The sequence below is a fragment of the Sylvia atricapilla genome, chromosome 4 (assembly GCF_009819655.1).
Source record: "Sylvia atricapilla isolate bSylAtr1 chromosome 4, bSylAtr1.pri, whole genome shotgun sequence".
Classification (NCBI taxonomy): Eukaryota; Metazoa; Chordata; class Aves; order Passeriformes; family Sylviidae; genus Sylvia; species Sylvia atricapilla.
In genome coordinates, this window is record NC_089143.1 from 70,528,438 (window position 1) to 70,554,276 (window position 25,839).

Genomic DNA, 25,839 nt, shown 5'->3' on the forward strand with positions numbered 1-25,839 from the left:
CATCTAATCTTTAAGCCAGAGAAGTAAACTAGCTAACTAACTGAATAAAGCCCCTGGAAAATCTGTTTATTTTTTTAAAACTGTCTTTTCGCAAAGAAAGGTAAATGCTCTAGGAAAACACAAGCATGTGTACACTGAAATATTCAGGGAAACTGAATTTGCCTTCTGTGGAAGATGATATTAACTTGATTATTGAAACCTTTTCTAAGTTATCAAAAGCATGTTTTCTTTTCTTTTTTTTTTTTTTCTGTTTTACTTTTTGATCTCTCAAACTGACAAATCCAAAAATAAAGCTGAGCCTGTTATTTTTGACAGGAGTGGCAGGAAGGACTCCAGAAGGCTTGTGCACAAATCCATAGGAGGGAGGTGGTGTGTGATGTGCATGCTCCCTCTTACCTGATGCAGGTAAAAAATACCAGCCCAAATGTTCCATTGCTCTTCCAAGGGCAGTCTCCAGCATTTTTTTTTTTCAGTCTCCCTACAGAAAGCAAAGGCTGTGATATGGAGTGAAGGTGAGACTGTAACTCCAGCATCTACAACAGATGTAGCACTGTGATTTCACCCCTTGTCTTTATTTAGCAAGAGACTAACAGCTTAAAGAGCTTCCCCAAAAATGAGTGTGGCTTCATTAACCTCAGGGAAGCCGTGAGTGGAAGGGCCACAGCACACCAAATTGGGCTGGAGGGAAAAGCTAGCAGTGCAAGTGGTGCAGGTACTTGAATTGAAATTGAGCTGTTTAGAAAAGAAACACTCCTTAAGTACTTTGGTTATTGAAATTGCTTGTAGGAGCAGGCAGAGAAGAGCAAGATACAAGGATGGATCAGGATGTGCCGACTTGATTACAAAAGGGTTTCAGAGCTGGGCACCTCATTTTCTTCAGGCTCAGTGTAGCTTGAGAGTGTTCCTCTCATTTATGCTGGCTCTGCTCAGAGGGATCCTCCTCCCTTTTCCTCCTTTCTCTTCTCTAGTTTGCCTGGTCTGTGGATTTTCCCTTTCAAATGTTTTAGGTGTGAAAATCAGTATCATTTGCACGGTGTCATAATGACCGGAGTGGTTTGGGAATAGGAGACAGGAGAGCAAGGCAGTGCGCTGAAAACAGGGCTCACATTCTAAGTTCCAGTGTAACACTTAAAATAATTAAAATATTTATTTGAAAGTCAAAACAGCCTCAGTCATAAATAACTATCCATTCCTCAATTGATTGTGTCGAGTCCCAACCAAGAGCTCGGGGAATAAGGTTTATTTGCTCCCTGTTGGGATTAATCCATAAATGTAGTCTCCACATGGAACTCATCAGGTCTTTGCTTCCTCTTCATTAGTCTCCCTGGAACTGGAGGGTACCCTGAATAAGATGAAAATTAGGATAATATATTTTCGGAGAGAAAAGGTCTGGCGATCTCTAATTTGTGTTTCAGGCCCATAATGCTGTGGAAAATTTCCCAGATGATGTTGTCTGAGAAACCAATGCTTGTTATCCTTGCTGCATTTGAAGTTTGAATGCAGCAATTACATCTTCTGTTTCTTAAAGCCTCCAGAGCTAATTGCAGGCTTAAACCAGCTAGATTGACTCCCGGGCTTCCTTCCATCCATGGCAGAACTTAAAATTCCTTTCTCTTGACAGATCTTTTGGTCTTCTAGCCCAAGGGCTCTGAAATGTCACAGTATGGCCCATTTCTTATTAAAGAGATCATTTCTCTGTATCCCACCCAATTCTTCCCTCCATCCCTCTTGTTCTGAACCCCAACTCCAATTAGAGGCCAACCACAGAAATGTATTTTCTCACCCCCTGAGACCTTTGTAATTTTTTTTTTCATCATATTTGATGCAAGGAGTTATTTTAATCTAGGCTTCAATCAGAAATAGCACAGATTTTTTTTTTCATCACTCCTGTTTTAAAGTGTCTTAACAATTACATCAAGCATTTAAAAGCTGGTTTTGCCCAAAACAGGAGTAAAGCAGCTTTCCTGTCACCAAGGAGTGCTTAAAACCTCAATCTGATGCAAAATTGTTTTTATTATGTGTTTTCAAAGAGAATGTTTAAGTCCATGCTTAGAAAACATTTTTGCCCAGGCAGTTTTGCAGCACGTCATGCTGCAATTTTTACCACTTCAAAACCATCTCCTTAAAGTGCCACTTGTTAGGATTTAAGGGAACTTTGAGAAAGCTGATTAGTAACCATTGAGAGGGCTCTAAAGGCCTCCAGAAGTTTTTTGCTGTTCTGCTTTTGGGCTTTAGGCTCAGGTCCTGTGTTTCCCCAGGAAAGCTGCGTGCCTGGTTATTTCCCCCTCCCAGCTGTCACTCAACGCCACAGCTGTCACAAAACACAACTTACAAAGTGGCATCTGTGTAAAGGATGCTGATGTGGCTTAAAGCTCCGTGGTGCATTTTAAGCTGATTTTGTGATGCGAGTCATTGTCCCCAGTGATGGGTCTCAAAAGACTCTCTACCTCCTGAGTATTAATGTACAGTTTATTGCACTTTTCTCTATGGTTCCAGCACTTTGGTGTTGCTGCTGTTGTAAATCATTATTTTATTACTCCTTGTCCTTGCCGTTTATTCAGTTCTTTGGAAAAATGTACTTGAAGAAAAATCCCTTGCTTGCTGACATTCACAAATGACTGTTAGGAACCTGGCAGTTTCCCCAGTGAGTTAAATCCTCCCGACCCAAGGAAGCCAAATGCTGTACTTCCACATTAATTTGAGCTTCCCTGCTAAGCCCCAGCAGCTCTTTGTGAGAGTGGCAGCTTGTGTGGCTCACAAAGCCATGGGGCCCTCCTGCCTGCAGTGAAGACCCAACGAGAGCTGGGTTTAAAAGTCTGATTTGGGGCTCTGGGCTGTAACACAGAGAGGTGGAGCACGTCCGTGAGCTCCCTTGGATGCTCCTGGTGCCATGTTATTTTTTTGTAAAGGGAAATATCCTGGTGTTTGCTTGCTCTAGTGCATCTTCACAGCAAATTGTGCTTATGAGCATTTATTTACAGGCTGTGAGGTGGCAGCTGAGCACAGGCCTTCTCCAGCATGCTTCTGCACGCTCCCGAAGCAGTTTCCAGTTCCCAGGACTACTGTCCACAGCGGATCCAAGGCAGGTGTATATGTGCTTGGTAGTCACTGGAGTGGGGTCCCTGAAAAATGAGATCTTTTCAGAAATCAATTACACAAAGGCATGGAGTCCGGGCCAGATGGCAGGGATGCTTCATCCCAACCCAGGGAGGTGCTCCTGGGATGGCTGCACGCTCCTTCCCACAGGCCTGGGTAATCAGATAAATCAATTAGCAGATGTCAGTGCAGTTAGCAGAGCAAGCCACTCTGGCATAGGTGTGTTAGTGTGACTACACTTTTCTTTTCCCTGCTGGATACCCAGCAACTGGATCAGCTTGTCTACACCTGGCAGGGTGGAGCAGAAGACTCTGCTTTCTGGTTGTTGTTCCTGGGTTCAGAGATCTGTCCCTGACAGATGCTTAGGGAGAGAGAATCTTTGGGAACCAGGATGTGGACTTGGACCTTGCGCCATGAGCAAATCCCATTGCTGTGTCCTTTTCTAGATTCTTCTCTGTCAGTGACAGGCAGTTCAGCCCCATCTCCTGGGAGGACTTCGGACCATGGTGTAACTTTGTCCCCAGCCCTGTCTCTGGCCCCATCTCCTTTTGCTCCTGATGGGACCCCCTCAGTGGGCCCTGTGCCTGGTGCATCATCACAGGGATGTGATCCCAGAACCCAGCTATCCTCAGCTGGCTCAAACCCTGCAGAGAGTGGCCCTGGTGGCTCTTACTTGGGGCTAAAAAGATGGGCGACACTCTCTAGGTTTTCCTTCTGCTTTTATCCATGGCTCTGCCTCTGGATGACCTTTTACTTGCTCCCCAGCTTCCCTTACGTGCTTGTGCTCCTTCCCTCGGTCTCCGTTTTACAGCTACTTTTTAAATTTCTTCTTTCTGTGACATTAGTCTGCTGAGTCAGTCAGAGCCCCACTGAGCAGCTCCTGCCTCCAGGCTCTTTGCTGCTGAATCCCATCTTTTGCCCTGCTCCACCTGCCCTTCCACGGCAGGCTCTCTGATCCTCTCTGCTTTCGCATGAGTGCGTCTCTTTTGCCCTCTGCCTTTCAGTCTGGCAGCTTGCTCCTGCTCAGTGCCATTGGGAGCACAGCCTATCTGCCACCAGCACCAGGATCCAGCCATCCCAGAGCCACAGCAGAAAGGGAAAAAACTGCCTGGAAACGTAGCTGCTAAAATGTGAATGGCTTCCAGTCAGCAGAGCAAACTGCCTCTGTGTGTTGTCCTTTGCACTCCTCTTCCTCCTTCACTGCCACAGCGTTTACCAAATTTTAGATACATTTTCACTGAGGCTGTTCCTGACTGTGTTGCTTCAAACTGCAGGAACAGTTTTCTAAGTGAAACCATCATCAAATCGCTGGGGAAAAAAACCCCCCAAACCCAAAGTATTTATCTTATGCCTAATTTTCAAAAGCTGCCTGAGTGTTCTGGCAGGTGCTGAGGCAGATACCCATCATGGAAAAACGTTGGGGGTTTCCTGCATCACTGGCAATGTCCTAAGCACCTGGAGGACTTGTGGTGGGACATACATGGAGAACATTCACACACGGGATGGCATCCCAGGGTAAAAAGAGAGGGTCTCCGTGGTCTGGAAAATGCACACAGCATGCTGCTCTCTGCCATTCAATCCCGGCTAACTGTGTGCGACAGCCCGAGCCGCCCAGGTGCAAAGGGCGTCAGCACAGCCCCGACAGTCACTTCCCTGCTCGGGATGTCATGGCTTCACTGATAAGCCTGTCCTGTCTTCCTGGCATCTCGGAGATGTTTCCCTCACACACTGTCACCAGGACCCTGCAGTGATTTCACACACTCCTCTAATAAAGTCCTCTGAGGCTGTCATGTATTTCCATGTATTTCCCCTATTATTTCCCCCTGCTTGAGCCTTTCAGATAATTGATGATACTTTAGTTAATCATTTTCCCCCTCCTTTGTTTGCCAGGTACATCAGCCTTGAAGGGATCCTTTTCATTTGGCCCCCGTGTCTTCTCCTAAGTAATTGATCACCGCGCACCCGGGGACACCCAATTCACAGCCCAGTGGGATCGGCCTTCATGAATAACCAAAGCGCCGTGGCCGTGCTGCTGCAGGAGTGCCAGCGGGCTCTGGACACGCTCCTGGCGGCAAAGGCCGGCACGGGAGAGGGAGAGCAGCGGGAATACCGGCGGTGCCAAGGTGAGCTCTCCCCAGGAGAGGCGGCAGGACTCCGCCGGCGCTCAGCCCTGCCCTATTTTTCTTCTCCGGGCAGATGAGTGTCAAGAGATGCCTGGATTTCGAGGCCATGAATGGGATGCGGGCTGCAGGCAGGCAGGGAAAGAAGTCCACTTTGTTGCAGTGAATTGCTGTCAGTTCTAATTTTAGGCTTCAGTAAACATGAGGCTGTAAGGAACAGTTTAGTTTGGGAAGAACAATGCCCAAAAGTTTGCTGATGCACATAAATTTCAGTTATTAAAAAAAAAAAAAAAAAAAAAAAAAAAAAAAGAGAGAGAGAGAGAGAAAGGAAAAAAAGGATGCAACTTCTGAATAAGGCCGTATATTTCCTCTCCTTTCATAGGAACTGGGGGAGGGCCCTCTCTGTTTGTCAGCTTCTCCTCATATATTAAAGAGCTCATTGCCCAAATCTTTATCTTGTAAAATGTGTGTGACCTCTATAAGTGGTGCCCAAGCAAGCAAGCAAGCACAAAAAAAAAAAAAAAAAAAAAAAAAAAAAAAAAAAAAAAAAAAAAAAAAAAGCAAAAACCTTTTCAATATCCCTCTTGAAAGGAAAATCTATGCTGGCTAAAGGCTGGAATAAATAACCAAGAAAGGAAGCAGCGTTTAGCGAGAGATGTAATAAAAGGATTCCTCATTTGTTTAATGCTGGCGTTACCTGCTGGAAACCAGCAGCTATTTTGGTATCGCTGTGGCACTCTGAAAGGAGGATTTATTATTTCTTAATTCCAGCGGAATTAAGGTTCCCCCTCGCGTGACACATCTGCGGCACTGCCCGTTTTCCAGTTTGGTGTTAATAATGTTTGGTTTTGCCTTGCTTGAGTGGCTCGGCCATAACGTTAATGTGATCTTTAAAACCCTTTGTTTGTCCCGGGGCGCGGAGCCGTTGAGAATATGTTTTTCCGACCATCCTTGTTCTTGCTGGGAGGTCAGCTGCCTTTTTCTGAAGCACCTAAGTCTGTTTGCGCTGGAGGGTGGCGTGTAGGTTTCTGTTATGGATACTGGAAGATTTTTCTCTTCTCTTCTTTTGTTTCCAACAAAGGGTACTTTGTTTCCTCGTCGCAAATTCTTTTAAGTTTTATTATGGTTCCGCAGAATAGGCTCTTGAACTCCTAATCAGGTAGCGCTTTTCCCTCCCCCCGTCATCCTCCTCCCTCCTTTTCTCCTATTAAATACCACAGAGTATGAGAAATAATCAGTTTAGTTCCAGATAAGGTAAATCAGTGCCCTCATAATCACTCGATTAGACACGGTCCTTCAGGTAAACTGCTTCAGGAAATCGGCGATCAGAGCCCGAAGTGCTGCTCGGGCTTTTCCGAGGGCCGTGTTCCCATCAGCTGAAAGAAAAATACCCAGCAGCGGGGTGGTGACAGCGACATTAATAACTGCTGGGGCTCTCTGCCCGGGGAAGGCAAGGGCCCCGCAGGTCGGCGACTCTCGGCTTCGGGGGGACCCTCCCGGCACAGGGGCTTTCCTCGCCCCCCTCTCCTCCCGGGGCCGCCTTTGTTCCCCCCGGCTTTCTCAGACCTGCAGCAGGAAGGACTGAAAGCCAAATCCACAGAAATGGTGGGGAGAGGACAGAGGAGGAGCGCATCTTTATCTCGCTTCAGGGGGCAGAACGGGTGTTGGGTGGGCCTGGATTTCTTCTTTATTTCTTTTTTAGGCTAGAAATCACCCCAGTCCACTTCTGTGCCCGTTCAGCCTTCGTTAATTAATGAGTTTATATTGCCAGCGGTGAGAACAGCTCTCTGTTACAAGGGTAAATTGTACTTGGAGCTGGATCTTCCTTAGGAAAAGACTTAGGAAGTTCAGTCGTCCCCGTTCTGCGTGGGAGATAAGTCCTTCTGTCCATAATTTTGTGTTCCTCGTGATGAGATGAATGTCCCAGTGGATATCTCTGCTCCTGCACTGGTTCCCCGGTGACGAGGGAGGGTGGGAGCAGGACCTCCTCTCCCCGCCAGCTCTGGCACTTGGCCGCCTTGCCACGGCATTCAGGGCTGAGCCCCTTCAGGCACCGCTTCAGGAGGATAAGGAAACGGGGCTTTACGTTAAGCCACGGTGTGTAACGGGAAGATTTCCAAACCTCATGCTTCCTCGATACTGCAACAAGTGAGAAAATGTGGGCTGGAAAATGCACTAACATTGAAAACTGGACTTTCTGGAGGAGGGCCCTAAATATCCAGCTTCCTGTTTCTCCCCAGGAAAACCATACCTGTGAATATGCTGCAACATAAACATGTAAAATCCTTTCTATGAAGTTCAATTGCTAGTGTCCCTGCATAAAGGATTGATTAAAAAATATGTAGCAATGCATTTATTGCATTGCCTCATTAAAGCAGTGATGGTCTCTGAGCAGGGTTTTTTCAGGGGATTAATGGCCAGAAGGGGCCAGATCTGCAGCTGATGATCACCATTAACCCCATCTGGTCAATAATCTTTGTTAATCCACTTTTATTGGCCAGATAGGCTGCCCAGCCGAGTGGTTAGCACGGCACAGCACGTCCACGTACCCGTGTTGCAAGGAAAATGAAATGTGGGCTATGGCTGAAGGGAAGGGACAGAGCCAAGCCCAAATCTCTGGCTGTGTGCTCCTAGCAGTTGCATCCTTAGTTGGATCAGGTTGGAGATGGAACCAAAGCTGATGGAGTGGCTTAGGAGCTGTACAGAGAGGGAGTAGGGAGGGACAGACTGCTCAAGACCTTGTGCTTAACGTTCATTATAACCCTTTAAATCTTTGTCTGGTTGCTATGTCTGGTGCAGGTTTATCTCCCAGTTTGGAAGAGGCTTTCCAGGATGGCTCTGCCACTGTCACCTGAGCAAGGGGGACAGATCTCCTGTGCCATTGACCCCATTGTCCTCTCCTCACAGAGGGGAACAGGTTCCCTCCTGACTCTTTTGGAGCAGCTCTTCACGCCCAGGCAGCCACCAGCCGGCATGACTTCCTGCTAAAAGCCTTTTTAATGGCTGGAGGCTCCCATTTACCTGGAGGGCAGTGCAGCCGAGGGGAACGGATGGCAGGCCAGCTCCCCTTCCCTCCCCACGGAGCTGGTGACAAGGAGCCCTTGGGAGCAACTGGAAGGCCTTTTTGAGAGATTGGTGCCGCCAGTGCCGCGGCTGAACCTGCTGCAATACCCTCACCTGCTCTCTGACCCTTTCAGCTCTGCTTCCTGAGGAGCTGAGGAGCCTTCTGGAGGCGGCCAAGGAGATGAAGTGGCCCTTTGTGCCGGAGAGGTGGCAGTACAAACAAGACCTCGGCCCAGAAGACAAAACAAACCTGCAAGATATGATCAGCGCCAGGCTCCCTGACCTGCTGGTAGGAAGTTCAGCACTCCTGTGATGTGAAATGTCCCGCTGAGGTGCTCGGGGGTGGGGGGCAGGCTTCACAGGGCAGTTCTGGTTCTGTTTCCACTATGGTAATGATTCCCTCGTCCCTGAAGAGCTGGCATTATAACAATGTTAAAATGCCAAATGTTCACATAATGTTACAAAACCATAAATTTGACAAAAACCATACATTTGACAAGAATGCTCTGCCTTGTTTAATTATGCTCTGCAAGGAAGTCATGAGGATCACTCACGATAGTAGGGCTTGCACAATCATCACCTGCTCTTCTTTCAATAAAATTACATGACAGAATCCCTTTGAGGACCAAAGCTGGCCAAAGCCTAGGCAGGAAAGGCAAGGATTCCGTGGGATTTCTCCTGTGAGTAAAGGATGGCTGCATAAGGAGTTGCAGAATCCCAAAGGTCCTTAGGGATCCCATCCCTTAAGGTGATGAGTTTGAGCTCAAAGATTAGAAAGTGGCAAGACATGTGGATTGCTTTTTGCTTTTCTGATTTTCCTAGAGTCATGTCAGACATGTGGCAAATAGAGGACACCTTTTTACCCATGGTAAATGTAATATCTGGGCAAAGGGCTATCCCTTTGCCAGGACAGGGGTAAAGGTGGGGTTTGTGAATTTTATGGGGTCGGTTTTGATCCTGTGGTAAATGTCTGAAGCCAGCCCCATTCCATTCCTGCCTGTTGTTAACTCCAAGGTGGCCAGGAGATCTCAGAGTCCTGCCTCGGTGAGGCCAGCAGGTTTTCTTTGGGGACAACTTGGATTCCTCTGAGCAGCATGGAGGAGCAATGAGGAGCTCAGCAAAGCCAACTGCAGGGCTGGGAAGTGGGAGCCCCAGCGTCCCCATGTCGCAGGGCTCCTGAATTTCCCTAGGGAGGGCGGGGAGTGGCCGCTCTCGGCTAGTTATTTTCCTTCTCCCTTTGGTGTGTGTGGCCTCAGACAGAAATTTATGGCGGAGGTTGACCTCCTTTACAATCGCAGTGCAGCTCTCTAACTTGGAAGCGTTTGTGTGCTCCCTCCCGGGATAAACACCTGCAGCAAACTCCCCGAGAGACCTGGCTAGATGGGAGATTAATGTGGCTGTAATAGTGGAGCAGTGTTTGCAGCATTATGCCCTCTCCCCAGGTAGATGGATCTTTTCTGGGATGATACCAATTATTTATTGCTGAAACATCTGTTGATAACTGCAGCTGCCCTTGTTAAACAAAGCCTATCATGGGGTCAGAGACTATAGGGACCTCAAATCCTCCTCCGTGCTAGTTTTGGGCTATTCACCCACACCCCCTGAAGTCCATTGGTTGCCGTTGTCTCCAATGTTTCATCCTGCGGTGGAAAATACTTTGTAAACGTTGTGCTGCCTTTCCCCATGTGCTTTGAAGTATTATTTCATCTTCATCGGTAATTTATATTCCAGTGCCATTGTGCCATGGGAAAAAGGGAAAACCTTTTTTGTTTTCCATTTAATTGTAGATAGACTGACATTTTGACCTGTATTATTAGTATTAGTCAGGAAAAGGGATTTTTTTCCCCCTTCATCCATTCCTTCTCCCCCCCTCTTTTTTATTTTAAATAAAATTTAAAGACAGAGCAAAGGCTGCCTCAGTTCTTTGAATAAAAAGCTGGGGGGGGGAATGAAGCTGAAGAGAAGTGATTACAGTGAGATGAGGAAAGATAAAAGTCTGAGCAACTTTTTTTTTTTTTTTTTTTCTTTTTTTTTTTTTTTTTTTTTTTTTTTTTGGCTTGAGGGACAGAAGGATAATTTAATTCCCTGAAGAACAAAAGAAAAAAAAATAAGTATTTATCGATTTATTGTTCAGAAAAAGAAAAAAAAACCCTCTAAATTTTTTTCTCTCTGTTTATTTTAATTTGCCATGCTTAGAATAAGCTCATAAACCGTAATTCATTACATTTAGAAAGTGCTTTGAGATCCATGAATGAAAGGCGCGTCATTAGCATAACACACTGGCGGTGGTGCAGGAGGCAGCGCTGGCTGCCGGGGCTCTCGGCGAGGATGCCTCGCTCTGGGAGGGGGCTGAAAAGCTCCATGAGACCGGCACAGGGAGTAAGCGGATTATCCCGCAGCTTCAAGGGTTTGCCTCGGTGTTGTCGCACTTTAAAATAAAGTGGGACCCGCCTCGCCGGCAGCTCCGCGCTCCTTTGGCGCTTCAGGAAGGCAAAGCTGCACCTGCAGCTCCTTTAAGTGCTCTCCTTCGTCTTTGCTGGGGGATACCTCTCTGCATCCCGTAGAAGATGCAGGGTTTGGTTTGAATTTTAGGGTTTTTTTTTCCTATTTCCTGCCGGGATTCACCACCCGAAGGCCACCACAGTTCAGTAAGCTCAACACAGTGTTTCCCACGTTTTCCTGACCGGTTTGAGCCAGCAAACCAAGCCTTTCCTGCAGCCCCCACAGTGGGAATCTGCACTAAGGCTCAAAGAATGAGAACCAACATCTGTATCCAAAACTGGGAAACCCTGGATGATTTTTTTAAAAAAAAATTATTTTATTTTTTTATAATGCAGCAAAGCAAAATCAGAATTGTCACAGCATCCTTGCTGGCAGGGATAAAGAAGGAGGGATTATTTTTCCTCTCTAAACACCGCGTGCACTGTGGGGTTCAGAGTGGGCTTGCAGATCCCAAAGGGAGGCTGCCAGGGGTGCCCTTCCTGCAGGTCTTTGCTTTCCCAAGAGATGGAATTAGCCTAATGCTCGGTGAGCAGCCAATAGAGGGCAACATGCCCATGTCCACGGAAGCTTTGATCCCAAAAAACCTGCTGTGGCTTTAGTTGAAGGACAATTCTATCCACACACATAGTTCTCTTGTGGGATGATTCATGCAACGTAATTCTTTTTTTATTTTTTTTTTTCTTGTTTGCAAACCCATAGTGGTGATGTGGGGCTTTACTTCATTTTTATCGTACCTATCAGTAATTCCTGCTTTCAGTCACCGACCAGGATCTGCTGAGATGGGTACAATGGGAATACAAAAGGAAAAGCCTTCAAGAGGGAGGCTACTCTGGTCCCTCTGTAGGGAGCTGTGCAGGCTGGCTCTGTGCTCCCTGCTGCGGATGGGGCAGCAAGGATCCTGGCCCTGCTAGCACGGAATCTCATGGGATTTAAGAGGAGTATTGAAAAGGGTGGAAAATAAGGCCCTGCAGCCCTTGGCTAATTAGGTACTGATGGATTGCCGTTAGGGAACCCATTCCAAGGGACGGGCCCTAGCTGCTATAGGTGTGTGTGTGGCACTGAAGAGCTGGGAGCCTTTGAAAAAGAACTAAAGCCGGGGCTGAGGATTTCGTTTTCTCCTCCTCCTAACTGTCGGTGTGGTAATGGGAGAATTAAAGCCCTAAATCGTAGCCCTGGATCTTGGTTGTTGAGGCTGACCTTTTGCTACCTGCCTGCTAAGAGCTCTTCTTGGGTGATCCCAGTGAAACGGAGAGTGAGTGATGTGAGGGATGAATTCAAACCAGAAGGGAATCGTGGCACCCCAGCCTCCCTGGGCCTTTGTAAATGAGAAGTGTCAGAGATTAGGTGCAGGCAGGAGAGCTTCAGCCGTCCGGGGTGACTGCCTTGGTGCTGCAGAGCACTCTGCCTTCTGCTGCCTGTGTGGGAAAACTACAGCAGAATTTAGTTGGACCATTAAAAAAAAAAAAAAAAAAAGAAAAAAAAAAAAGAAACTGGATGATGGGTTTGTGCAGGGCTGTCACTTCACTTTGCTCACAGGTAGGATTTACTCCTGTCAGAGGCAGCTTCCTGGAGTATTTACAACTTTAAATGTTGTATTCCTGAGATTGTCTTTTCTCAGGTGCATCAATGTTTTGAGGACACGGATTCAGGGAAGAGTCTCTTATATTTTTAGATGTTGATAATGGACTTGCTGTTGTTCCCTCAGGGGGTTTCTGTCACTGGTTTTGCTATATTTAAGTATTAAAGTATCTCCTTTTAATGTGCCACAATAGATTATAAGGGGTCCAGAACAAACCAGGGCCACAAAACGATTGTGGCACCTCTCTATCTTTGATACTAATCAAGAGCAGGAACCTGCATGTAACCATGGTCCCCCAAATCCCTGCTTCCCTGTTGGATACGAGGCCCCCAGGAACCACCCTTCAAGCAGCTTCCTGGGCACTTTAGGAGTTCTCCTTCTGTCCTTATCACAAAATGCTGCTGTTCTTTTTTCTTGAGGAAATCAGGAGATGTTCCCACTCTAGCACTTCCTCAGTTGCCGGAGCAAGATGAGGCTGGTTGTAAAAGCTGCCCCAGTCTGTGGTGTTTTGAACTGCTTCTAATAGACCCAATGCTGCTGCTGTTGAATTCCCAGCTCTCCGCTGCCTGCAGGATGAATAACTTGAGCTCATGAACAGGTTCGGGGTGGGGGAGAGTTCTCTGCTCTGAGCTGAGAGGGAGGTGTCCAGGAGCTGCCGGTTCCTCAGTGCGCAGCAGTTTGCTGTGTGACGGTCCTGTGTGTCAGTCTGTCCCTCCAGACACACTTTCTCCTCCTGCCCATCGCCGGGGTGGCGGGAGGCTTAATTCCCCGCTGTTTGCGGAGCGGGCTCTGATTGCCAGCTGAAAGGCAGGGATTGATAGAGCGGTCCTGCTCGGTGACAGCGGCTTTGGTCCCTGGGAAAGACAGGCTTTGCCAGCGGCGCGTGGGGTAATAACAGGGGGAAAGGCTGCGGCCCAATCCATCGGAGCTGGGGCTGTGTGTTTAATCTGACAGGGGGAAAGAAAACCGGGCAATTTGTTAGGGTTCAGTGGAGTGCTAACGAGGAGCAGCTCTTGGGAGAGGACTAAAGCACCTGGAAGTACGTGCGTGCTTCTGATGCTCCTGCCTTGTGCACGGAATTAGAAATTCTTTGCTGAATGCTCCTAGTTTTGAGGCTTTTAAAAAAGATTTTAAACCTCGGCTGCAGTCACGAGTGAAACTAGGACTGGACCAGTCTGAGACAAGTGGATATTAGCAAACACATAAGTCCAGAGCACCCACAGAACTGTGGGGAGCACTGAAAATTGAATCTTTCTTTCCCCCGCTTTTAATCACGCTGTTTGTTAGAGGCGTTTTTCCAAAGGGGATCCTCCTGAGCCCACAGGCTATGGAGGAGGGCTCGCCTCTGGGATCTTGGCTTTATAAAGAGGGCCGAGAGAGTGGATTAAATCAATATTTCATTTATTTGGGCTTGTAATTCCTCTTACATCAGCTGCCACATAAAGATTTCCCTCTATTTCCTTCCCCTCCTCCTCATCCTCATTTACTATGCACCAATAATTTCCCTTTGACGCTTTCCTGCCCGTCCTAGTGCCAGATGGCCCCGGTTCTGAGCTTCTCCCCTCTCTTGGGAGCGGGCCCCTTTGTCAATGCAAAGGAGGCGTCGTGGCTTTGAACCCAGAGCTGGGACCCAAACTTCAGCCCCGGCGAGGAGGAGCCGAGCCCGCTAATGCGGGGAGCCATGCGAACCGCACACCCTCCCACTCAGCGCCATTAAGGCGAAACCCCTTCACTAAAGGCTGCTTTGCATTTCCCCCAATGGTCTGTGTATAGAAATCCGGCGCAAATTTAATTCTCCCACCACCTGATTCCACTTCCCAGCCGCGAGGTTCCCTTTGTGCCCTAAACTCAATTAGGCGGATCCATTTCACGTCGTGGGCACAGATGTGAAAACAAAGTGTGCGCGTACCTCACTCTTTCTCTCTTCTCTCTTTCTGGATGCGCCTAAAGCCATAGAGAAAGTGAGCAAATCTGTGTGGGCTGCCAGCCTCTGGTTGTGATGGAGCAGGCTGAGCCATCCTGGGGGCTTTCCAGAGGGGTTTCCCTGGCTCAGGGGGCCGCTGCCCTGGATCATCCTGGAGTGGTGTTTCTGGAAAGGTCCCCGAGCACGCCTTGGGTGCGTGCCCGGCACACCGGAGCGCTCGCTGGAGGTGCTGAGGAATTGTACAGCCACACGAGTTGGCAGAGAATGAAAGGAGAGGGTATTCATTTCTCGGTGTCCCGCTCGGAGCAGGGGGGATGCCGCTGCAGAGGCTGACACGGAGCCGTGTCGTTGTGTGCCACACAGCATGCGGCCCTGCCTCCCAAAAAAAAAAAAAAAAAAATCGCCCCGTTTCCCCCCTGGCTTGACTTTTCCACATTTTGTGTCCATTTGGGTTTGGAGAGGGACACAAGAGGTTTCAGCATTGAGCGGGGAGTTAAAATATGCAGCTGCAAGACTGCCAAGCCCTTCAGAATAGGATGCTTCGTTTAGATTTTCCACAATGCTATTGAAGTGCTTATTTTCCTCCTGAAGAGACACAAACAGATGCAAACTTCTGTAAACACTTTAGAAATGAATTCAGTGAGTTTGGCCTCTCAGCAGTGCTCAATAGCTGACAGAAAAATGTCTAATTAGTGCAAGTGGAAATAATAGGGCCACTTGGATTCCTTCCATCCTCCTCCAAGTCTACTTTTCCTAGGAACTCAAAGGCCCTTTTGTTTGGTAGGTCACCCTCTCTCAGGCTTTTGTGCTCCGATCTATTAAAGGAAGAAGGGGAGGAAAAAAAATAGATTAGGCGATGCTCTGTGCTTAAATATATGGCCTGTTGATGAGCATTTGGAATGGCTGGTTTGCAGTGTCAGTTTACAGGTGCTTGGAGAAGGGGATTCCTCCATTGTTGGTCGGCACAAGTGGAGTTGTGCCTACCCGAGCTTCAGGAATCTTTTTCAAGTGCCATCCTCTTAGAAAATCCAACTCGGGCTGAGGGAAAAAATAAAAAAAAAAAAAAGAAAAAAAAGAAAAGAAAAAAAAAAAAAGAAATTTGTACAAATCTGCCTTACTGAAGTGCAAATAAACTGGGAAATGCTTGCCATGGATAGGTGCTGCAAGGTGGCCTTCATGCTATAGGCTAACATGCCTATGCCAGACTTCATGCCCAGACTAACACGGGCTTCTTCCTGCACACCTCTGAGGGTGCTGCTTGGTGCTCTGGTGGGATTTGGACAAAGATTTCCTGGCAATCTCTGGAAAAGTAATCTCCGGGGCGTCAGTGTGTGGAGCACCTCCTCGCTCCACTGGGCAGGAATACCAGGCCCTGCCCAGCATGGGAAGTGATGGGCATTTGGTAAACGTCCCCAGGTCCACGGGACTTGTGCAGCTGTGATGAGGCTGTGTGTCTTCTGGCTGTCTTTGCCTGCCTCCTGTCCTGGTAACAGCAAAGATCTCGGGAATTCTGACAGTTCCCCATGTGGGCGCAATGACTCGACTGGTGTGGGAATCCAGGAGAGTTCATAGACACTTAGTAGTCATCAAGGGTTGCCTGCAGGGGAAAAACACTGGATTCCCGAGCTGTTTGTGATGTACAGCGTGGATGGCCTGAGCTCCAAAGAGGACAGTGACTACAGTGACCATATCCAGCCTTCTCAGTCCCATCCCCGCCTTTTCGACTAATTGCTGCTGGGCATGACTTAAATTCATTTACAGACCACCAAATTCTGCAGTTCCAAATAGCAGAAAATTTAAAAAAATTACTCCCTCCCCCCCCCAATAAAAAACCCCCTAAACACAAAACAAGAATTATATCTACAGCTCGAACAAAATAAACAGCTGGCACCTCCCTATCCTAAAAATGAAAACGGGGTGAGGAATAGGGTTGCCGAAGCAGAACGTTTTCCAGCTCTCTCTGAGCCGCTGCAGGTGAGTTTCCCTGTCGACGCCTGCGGGTTTTTTTTTTCAGGCTTATCTGAAGGCCTCCATCCTGGTGAGGGACAGCGCCACGGCCACCGCCGTGGTGTTCCTGATGGACCGCTTCCTGTACTGGATGGACGCCTCCAGCAGGCTCCTGCGGATCGCCAAGGGGCTGCACCGCCTGCATCCCGGCGCTCCCATCAGCCCGCAGCTGCTCATCCGCCAGGCTCGCCTCGCCGTCAGCGCCGGTACCGCTCTGCTCCCCACGGGCACACACTGCACTCGGGACAGGGACGCTCGGAGCCTGCCTGGTGCCATCTTCCCAAACGCGCTTCCCGCTCCCAGCCCCCTGGAGCCCTCCCGGCTCCTCTCGCTAGCACAAAGGCGCCGGTGTAAAGGGTTTCAGAGGCAAAAGCAGGAGAGAAAATTGTGAAAGGGTGTGGAAAATACTAATTGGAGCTTTTGTTCCTTAACAAATCTTCCCTGCTGGTTTCAAACGGGGGTATCTGAATTGCTGTATTCCTGACCAAGGGCCTTGGAAAAGGAAATTAGAATCCTGGCGTTTTTCTCGACACTGTCCCAGCTGCTTTTTATTTTTCAGTGAGGCCACTTGGCTATGCAAACAATCCAGATTACAACTCCTCTAGGATAAAAAGAATGAGATTCCATCGCTCCTGTAACATGGACAACACCTGAAGGATTTTTAACACATCTTCCTGTGGCTGTGTTTTCCATGGTGGGATGTCAAGACACTCCCTAGTCAGACCTAAATAGGTTTCCAAAGCCCCCGTTTCCTTGGGACAGAATCCAAAAGCATTACTGCTAAAAGAAGCAGGCTAGACTCCTTTCTTCTGGGAGGGAAATAAGAGCTGGGAATCCCAACAATCTTCCAGGAACGTGTAATGTGTAAAATAAAGATACATTCCCAATTTCATGTTACTGCGCAACCACCTATTTCAGAAGGTTGGGCACATGCATTTCTGGCTATGGACAGCAGCAGTTCTCTGTGCAGGTGATACCTGATGAGTATTTTTGTTCATGTCATGCCACAACACATATTTATGTTCATTTTCTATCCATTTTTGTCTTTAATTTTCAATCAGGTAAACTTTTAAAAGCTGAATATATCCTAAGCAGCCTGATTAATGACAACGGAGCAACAGGTATGTATAAATTCCTTTTCCAATCTCATACTTGCTATTTTGGTGAAAGTTTTGATTCCAATTTTAACAGTTACACCAGCCTCAAATAAGCCAAGCCAACTCCAGTGATGACTCCTGACATCACACTTCTCTTTCCTTTACCATTCACACCTGAGGTGTGGAAACATTATTTTTGAAATTTCCATCATTCATCCTTGTATACCTTAACCTGAGTGAGAAAATATTCTGAATGGAGAAGTTTAACCTGAGGGGCAATTTCAAGCAACCTGAGTGATGTAGAAAGCTAACTCTATCCCCTCAAGAATCCAGATTGTTGGAGTAATGTTCATCCTCCACATTCCCATTGATCTTACAGACTAAATAGATACTTTATTCTATATGCTTAGTTTTCCTTTCCTCAGGGTTTCTTTAGTAGGTATATTCAGGTTGCTATACAACTGTGAAAATTGAGGCAGTTCAGGGTTCTGTTGGTTTCCTTTCCATGAGAAGCTGAGATTCTCATATGGAAAGGGCTGCCAGGCAAGGAGGAGGATCCTGGCAGTTTGCTGGAGTTCAGGTGACCCTTGGAGGCATAGAATGACAGGAATATTTTTCATTCTATGCTGAGTTTTCCCACTCTTCCTGCAGGAACCTGGCGATACGCTGCGGAGAGCGATCGAATTCTTGTTCAGGCAGTCTGCTTACAAATCAGGGGACAGATTCTGCAAAAGCTGGGTGAGGCTCTTGTCTAAAAGCTTCTACTCAAGATTTTCCCCTGGGGTTTTTTCCCCTTTAAAATGTTACACTAGGCACACATCAGAATTTTGGCTTATGGTGAACACCCTGTACTATAAAACAGGCACAGAGGATGAGTTGCACACCCATCTCTTTGCTGCAGGGGCCTGGAGCCATGTACAAGTAAATATATTGCAGGAATTTTCATTTAATTACAAATCTCGCCTGAAGCCAAGAATAATCTGAAATGTTCCCTTTTTCCCTGTGCCTCTCTGTATTTGCCAACACTTATCCCAAATTTACTATTCCCAAAGGCAGCTGGTAGTTTATCATGGGGACATCCCAGCAATGTCCTCTCCGGAGACAGGAAAATCCCTGATTTTCAGCAGGAGGGACTTGGGACTTGGCACTTGGGGCAGCAGCCTTCATTTTGTGCTTTTGGTTCCAGATGACAAATCTTCCATGACTGTGGAGCTGAAGTCTTTTATGGGGACAAAGTGGGTGTTTATGCACAGCCAAAAGCTAAAGGAAACTCATAAATGGTCAGAGTCACTGAAGCAAAACGTGCCAGGGTGTGGTTTTATCCTGTTCTGAGGACCCGAGGTGTAAAATAAGCCCTGGAAAGCCATCCTTGGCAGTCACCTGCTCAGTGCCTGTTTTCCGGTTTGTTTCAGGGATGTGGTATGAGGCAGCAGAGTTGATCTGGGCTTCAGTCGTGGGATATTTCAAACTTCCTCAGCCAGATAAAAAGGTAGCATTTCCTTTCCTCTCTGCATTTCCCTGCCAATCCAATAATCACTCCAGCTTAGCTTTTGTTCCCTTCAGCAGCAGTGTTTCGATTACACACCTCAGCCAGGGTTAACAGGCAGCACAAAGTCTGTATTCCGCGTTGTTTCCGCGTGCATGCACGGCCTCACCCACCCTCGTTTCCCCCTGCAGGGGGATGAAAGTGATACTTCTCATTAAGCAGAACCGGTCCCCAAGGATGCCTCTGGTGTCCTCGACAAGGATAGACTAATTCCAGAGTGCAGCCACGGATTTTAGCTATTTCTTAGGATTAGAACTAATGTTTTTTTCCCCAAGCACGTCTGTTTGCGGGGATGTGGTGGGTGATGGATTCCCCTAGCCCTGCAGGACTTGAACACCTCACAAAGCCACTGTGTCTGTCCTTAACACCTTTGTGAGGCTGGGCAGCACTGATCTTCCAGCTGGAGGTAAAGCAGCAGTCGCACCATGTGTCCATAGCTAAACAGGAATGTGAGCCTAAGCCTGGCAAGTCCTCAGGTGATGCTTGGAGAGGGTTTGTAATTGGACCCCAGCATCAGATATCTCAAAAACCCAGACCTTGTCACCTCTTGTCTGCCATGTCTTACAGCTTGACCTCAAGCTCAGATCATTTCTGTGTTCTCCATTTCAGTGCGAGCAGGGAATTCTGCAGTGAATTTTGTGGAAGCATACCTGGTTTTCTTAATTACTTGGCCAGGCAGGCCCTTAGGTGGCATCAGGTCTTCCAGATTACACTTCCTGCAAGTCAAATTAATCAAACTGTACCAAGATGACATCTCTGAATTTCTTAGCCATGCTTCTCTTTGGATCTTGTTTGTGTGTTTGTTTTCCTGTTATTCTGGCATGTTCTACGCAGCAGAGCAATAAATTTCAAAATTCAGGGGAAAAAAAAACACTAGGAAAATTTTTCATTTCTCTTTCAGGGAATTGCCACATCCATGGGCATTATGGCAGACATCTTTTCTTCCATGAATGAGCAGGATTATGCACGCTTTAAAACCGATGCTGACATTGACCTGGTGAGACTTGGTTTGGGATTTGTGTGTCTGGATTCTGCAGGTGGTCTCAAATTCACCCACACATTTCCCTCTCCTGTGCTGAGAGGGCTGAAAAAGCTTCTATTACTCCCAGTGAAAAAGTTTGGCAGCAGCTAGATGGGAGAATGACTGGCTTCAGGAAAAAGAAAAATATTAAGTGTTTTTTATAGAGTGTATTTTATAGAGTGTATATATTTAGAATATTTATAGAGTAAAAGTGACATATCCAAGGTAAACCTTAGCAAAAAGGAGCAGAAACAGACCGGGCTGCTGTTTAAGATCTAATTGTCCCTGCCTACCAGGCCCCATACATTTGGAAATAAAGTCCTTGAGTTGAAGTTTTTCCTCATTTGGTTTGGTTTTTCTTTTTTTCCATTTCCTTCAGAGCCTCCTGCGGGAGTTCAACCACCGCTTGTTATCGGCGGCCGAGGCGTGCAAGCTGGCAGCTGCCTACAGCCAATACACCCCCCTGTTTGTCCTCACGGCCGTGGTGAGTGTTGCTCCTCCCTCTGGAAACAGGATCTGTGCAGGGGAGGAGTCCAGACTGCTAAATTGGGCTCTGACATGGCTTCCAAACAGGGTAGCATGGCTGTGTCGAGGGTTTAGTTGGTTATATGGGGCACATTTATGTTGCTCCGAACTGCAATCAGAAAAGCTGTCCACAGAGTGAGGATGGGCTTTTGACCCCTGGGAGTGCTGCTTCTCTTAGAACCACAGCTATATTTCAAAGGGAAAAAAAGAGAAAGTTTATTTCCTCCAGGAAACATAGCAGCAGGCAGTTAGAGCCGAGCTTTGCCTCAAATTGTTTAAGGGAAAGAAACGTGTTTTTAATTCCTTCATTCCTCTTTGATCCCTTCCCAGAACATCCGTGGGATGTGTCTGCTGTCCTATAGCCACTCCAAGGACTGTCCCCTGGAAAAGAGAGAGTTCTACTTGTCTGAGGCCAAAGAATCCTTTGAGATCGGGCTCCTGACCAAGGGGGAGCAGAGTGCCATCACCAGCAAGCAGGAGCTGCACAGCTTCACCAAAGCTGCCTTCTGCCTGGCCACCGTGCACCGATGGCTCTACGGGGAGAGCCAGCAGCTCCGGGAGGTCACTCAGCTGTGCAGGGAAGCCCTGGGGAAACTGTACTCCTACAACACCTTGCTTCCAGAGGAGGAGGAGGATAAAGGGACGCTCGCCAAGGAGATCATGTCTCTGATCGCATCTGTGAAGCTGCGCCTGCGAGTGGGAAGCTTCCAGAATTCTGATGCCAGGTCTTATGTTCCAGACAGTTACAAAGGCTTGGTGCAAAAACCTGTCCTGCAAGGGGAAACCAGCTTTGAGAGAATCCTTGCCAAGCATTCCCAGCATCACCTGTCAGTGTGCCAAGTGTTTGAAAAAACTTGTAGGATTCACAAAAGCACACCGGGAGAGATCCAGGTAGGAGCTTGTATCACAGCCTTAAGAACAGAGACCAAAACCATGGACGCTGTGTGTACTGCCGAAGACACAGTTCACCAGAGGAGAGGTGCTGTGAAAATCCTGAATTCACCAACAGCAGGAAGCAGCTCAGAGGGACTCAGTGGCCAAAGAAATCAAGGCATTGGCTCTGGTGTGATGAAAATTTCCTTTGAAGAAGAGATTTTGCCATTAAAAATGAAAATAAACAACATAAATGATGTTTGCAGCAGAGGGCAAAACAGGAGCCACAGCACTACTTCTGAGAACTCCTGGTGCAAGCTGTCTAAATCTAGTTCCTCTTCCAGCTGGGAGGAGCTAAGTTGTAACAGCAGCAGAGAGTCTCTCAGGGACGGGCAGCAAGGGGAGAAGGGCTCAGTGGAGGAGCAGTGCTGCACCACAGAATCTGATGGAAACGGTCAGGATGCACCCTTGTGCTTGTCGCCTCCCAGAGCCTGGCATCCTGCTCCTCGGGAGTCCCTCCCTGGCTGTGGGGCATCTCCTCAGCATTCCTTAGGGGAGTGTGCACCTCGAGCAGGGAGGATGGTGGAGAAGGAGTATCTCAGTGGAGAGGAGCTGCAGGAGGGAGTGCACCATGGAAGGAGCTCTTCAGAAAAGAAAGCAAAGAGCTCGAACAATGGGTTTCCCTCCCTCTCCATCTCTTACTCCGCTCCTACAGGGCAGGAGGAGGAGGAGGAGAAATTCTTTTCCTGTGAGGAGCTGAGCTGCAGGACCAAGGACAGCAGCAGAGAGGGAGGCGTTGGTCGCTTGGAGTGGGTCCACCCAGGAGAACCTGCAGACAGCACTGAGGATCCCTCGTTTGAGGCACAGCCCCCCCAAAACAGCGGCACTTCTGTACCATCAACCAGCATCGAGCCAAAACCAGGCAGTGACTCCTCTGTGTGTGACTGGGTGAGGAAATCTGCCGTGCTGGGCAACAGATCTCTCCAAGTGCCTCAAGTTGACACTCAGGCAGAAACAGTAGACGACACTGAATTTGAGCTCATCAGTGTGGGAGACTTAGTAAACAATCATCCCACAGCACTGGCTCCAAAGCGTGAAGGAACCCGCAGTGTGCCAACAGCTTTGCCCTCCCGAGAAAAGAGATCCACAACCCAGCACTTCGACTGTGCCACGACAGAAGAAGATGAAGAGAAGTCTCAGGATGTGGTCAGCAGCAAGAGACAACCCAGTTCCTCTCTGAGTTCTTGGGCCAGATCAGCACAGATGCCCACGAGCTCCCCTGAAGGTTCAGTCCCATGGAGAAGTGGTTTTGCCTTCACGCCTGGGAGAATGAAGGAAGAGATCCTGGATGCTCGGTTTCTGAGGGATGATGATTACAAGCAGCTTCTGGCAGGGGTGGAGCACAATTGGCTTGTCCAGAGACTGATGCCTACTGGCATTTTTAGGGCCAAAGAGCTTCACAAAGCCTACTGTGAGTTCCCACACAGCAATGCATGCCTCCACAGAGAACAAGCTTGACTCAGGCTTTTTAACACAATATTTTAGTCAGGATTTAATTTTTTATTGCTTTCTACCCCGTTACTTTAGTTTAGAATCCACATGCCATCCCTGAAAACTGTTTGAGATACTGATCATTAAGTTAATCATAAATAACAGCCAGTCCTCAACACAGGCTCAGGGCAGTCCTGTGGATTTCTCCCTTTTACCTGTGGTGTTTGTTGGGTTTTTTTTGTAGCTGCTCTTCTCCTGAAATACTCCAAGAAATCTGGGCTGTGGACAGGCCAGGAGACAGCCGTGTTCATCGGGGACTACCTGAACGTGGCCAAGGAAGGCAAGCAGAGAAGTGCCTTTTGGATACACTTCCTGCACCAAGAAGAAAGCCTGGGAAGGTATGGACCTAGCAGATTTCTGAAACAAAGTGTTTATCAGTGCTGCTTCTTTGTAAATACAGTTAAAAACTGTCTGGTAAGATTTGCTGTAGCAAGAATATTTTATAGCTTTCCCAAATGTGTTGGACATTTTGGCAATCTTTCCCACCACTCCATGTAACTCTACCTTTTAATTTCTAGGAAGGAAAAGCCGCTCTACTGTCATCTTCTAACAGCTAATTGCAGAGTTCAGATCATTACTAGAAGTGGCTTATGAATTATTACGGATGGAGGACGGTATTTTAATACCTCTGGGTCAGGTTTCCCTTCAGAGTTAAGAAGAGTTGAGTTTAAACATTCCAGTGTTATGAAACCCCTATCCCAGGATTTGAGGAATAATTTTTCACCTCTGTGAGATAGAAAATAAAAGAATTCCGCCCAGTTATAATCACAACCATTTTAAATGCATCACCCACAGGTGGATTTGTTTCTGATGAGTTCTGCCTTGCAGTGATGTTTCTGTATCACAGCATCCAGACACCTCTCCTTTTGTTTAGGTATATTGGGAAGGAATATAAAGAAGAAAAAGGACTCCTCCATCATTTCAGTGATGTGGAGCGACAAATGACTGCCCAGTACTACGTGACAGAGTTCAACAAGAGGCTGTATGAGCAGAAGGTCCCTACCCAAATCTTTTATATCCCCTCTGCAGTGCTCCTGGTAAGAAATGTCTTGTAAGTAATTCCAAGAAAGGGTGTGTTGGGTCAATTCTAGTAGCAGTAAGGCTGTTTTCTTTCAGATACTGGAGGACAGAACTATCAAAGGGTGTGTGAGTGTGGAGCCCTACATCCTCGGGGAGTTTGTGAAGCTGTCCAACAACACCAAGGTAGTGAAGAATGAGTACAAAGCCACAGAGTACGGCCTGGCTTACGGCCATTTCTCCTACGAGTTCTCCAACGGAACTGACGTTGTTGTCGACCTTCAAGGTGTGTATGACAGTGATGTTTATGCCTTTCACACTCAACTTCTAGCCCACAGGTATCTTTGGGGTATTCATTTCATTAAAATCCCTTATGTGTCTCGTGGGGTTCTGCTTTTGCAGCCAGAGGTGGAAACAAACTGAGAATCACTGAGGTGACATGAACAGAGCAAGGGCCATGCCAGACAGAGATTCCTGAGTCTGGTGGTACAAAGGCTGTGGTGTGTGTTATCAAGATGTACCATTTCTTCCACAGGTTGGGTGACAGGTAATGGGAAAGGCCTCATCTACCTCACAGACCCCCAGATTCATTCCCTCAATAGCAAAGACATCTCACGCTCCAACTTCGGGAAGAAGGGAATTTACTACTTTTTTAATGATCAGCACGTGGAGTGCAATGAGATCTGTAGCTGCCTGTCTTTGACAAGGCCCTCGGTGGAGCTGCTGGCCTAGACTGGCACAGGTCAGTCCCCAGAATGATCCGTGGGCTGGACACTGTTTTATCTTACACCTCTTTGGGAGCAGGTTGTCCAGCAAGGCAGGGAAAAGTTGCCTTCATATCCCATTCTCCTCTTCCCCTTCCAAAGCCCTGATGTCCTGCTACCCCCCAGCACTGGGATCATTTCTTCGGGGAGATTTTCTCGATGAGAAAGGGAGCACAGCGACAAAGTTCCACAAAAAGATGGGTCCTCAACAGAGTTTGCTTTAACAAAACCATCCCCTTTTGTTTCTGCACTCAGCGGAGATTTTTAGGCTTTTGTCCCCACGTTTTAGCAGTGCTATTGTTTTCTAGGTGATGTTTGTGCCGAGTTGTTTGGAAAGATGCCCTATCCCTGGGCCAACTGATTAGAACTAGGTGTAAAGAGGGAGAAGGAAGAGAGAAAAAAAATTAAATCTCTTTATTATGGTGCATAAACCTTCAGTCTTGGGGAGCTGCGCAGCTGCGCGGGGAGAAAAATGCATTCAAAAATATAATGCCAGTGTGAATAATCCTTTCCCGAGCGCTGCTCGCAGACTGCTCCAGCTTTGTCAGGTGAACTTGAACCGGGCCATCAGATTTGCGGCCGTTCCCATTGCACACTGTCTGTCACCCCGGGGCATTCACCATCTTGCCTGTTGTTAAGAGCCAGCAAACAATCCATCATTGAGCTGGGCAGTCGCCGGCTCACACAACAGTGAAATCGGCATGTGACGGGACACTCGGCCCCAGTGTCTCGCAGATTAAAGTGATACATGAAAACTCACGTGTTACTGGGAAGATTAAGCCCATTATCTTGTTGTGCAGCCAATAAAGGCCGGCCTTGTCCTCGGCAGTGGGGAAATGCCGGCTTTAACTAAGTGACAAACGCTCCGCTCACATAGCTCCGTGCTCCGGCCAGCGAGCGCCGGGCTCCGGACGGCGAACAAAGCTAGTTAGCGAGATCCCGGGAATTAATGGGCGGCAGAGATGCTGTGTTAAAGCCTCTCTGCAGAAGCTTTCCCTGCTCTATAGAGACAATTAAAACCAAAACAAAACCTCTCGGACAATCTCTGCACTACAAAGTGTCCTAATGCACTGCTAGCAGCCGGCCCCGTCGTGTCTGCTCCGACAGCACTCGCGGTTTTGGGACCCCGACCGGTCATGCCGTTCTGCAGCTCC

At 47.7% G+C, this 25,839-nt stretch overlaps 1 protein-coding gene across 1 annotated transcript; it reads left to right on the top strand.

The window, feature by feature from the left end:
- Positions 1–25,839, top strand: ALPK1 (alpha kinase 1). The gene is made up of 14 exons (XM_066318352.1): positions 1–405; positions 4,987–5,219; positions 8,414–8,568; positions 16,299–16,497; positions 17,353–17,412; positions 18,040–18,126; positions 18,801–18,877; positions 19,836–19,931; positions 20,335–20,439; positions 20,811–22,824; positions 23,089–23,242; positions 23,779–23,941; positions 24,021–24,207; positions 24,457–25,839. The coding sequence occupies exons 2-14, from the start codon at positions 5,099–5,101 to the stop codon at positions 24,651–24,653; spliced, it is 3,615 nt and encodes a 1,204-aa protein (XP_066174449.1). The 5' UTR covers positions 1–405; positions 4,987–5,098; the 3' UTR covers positions 24,654–25,839.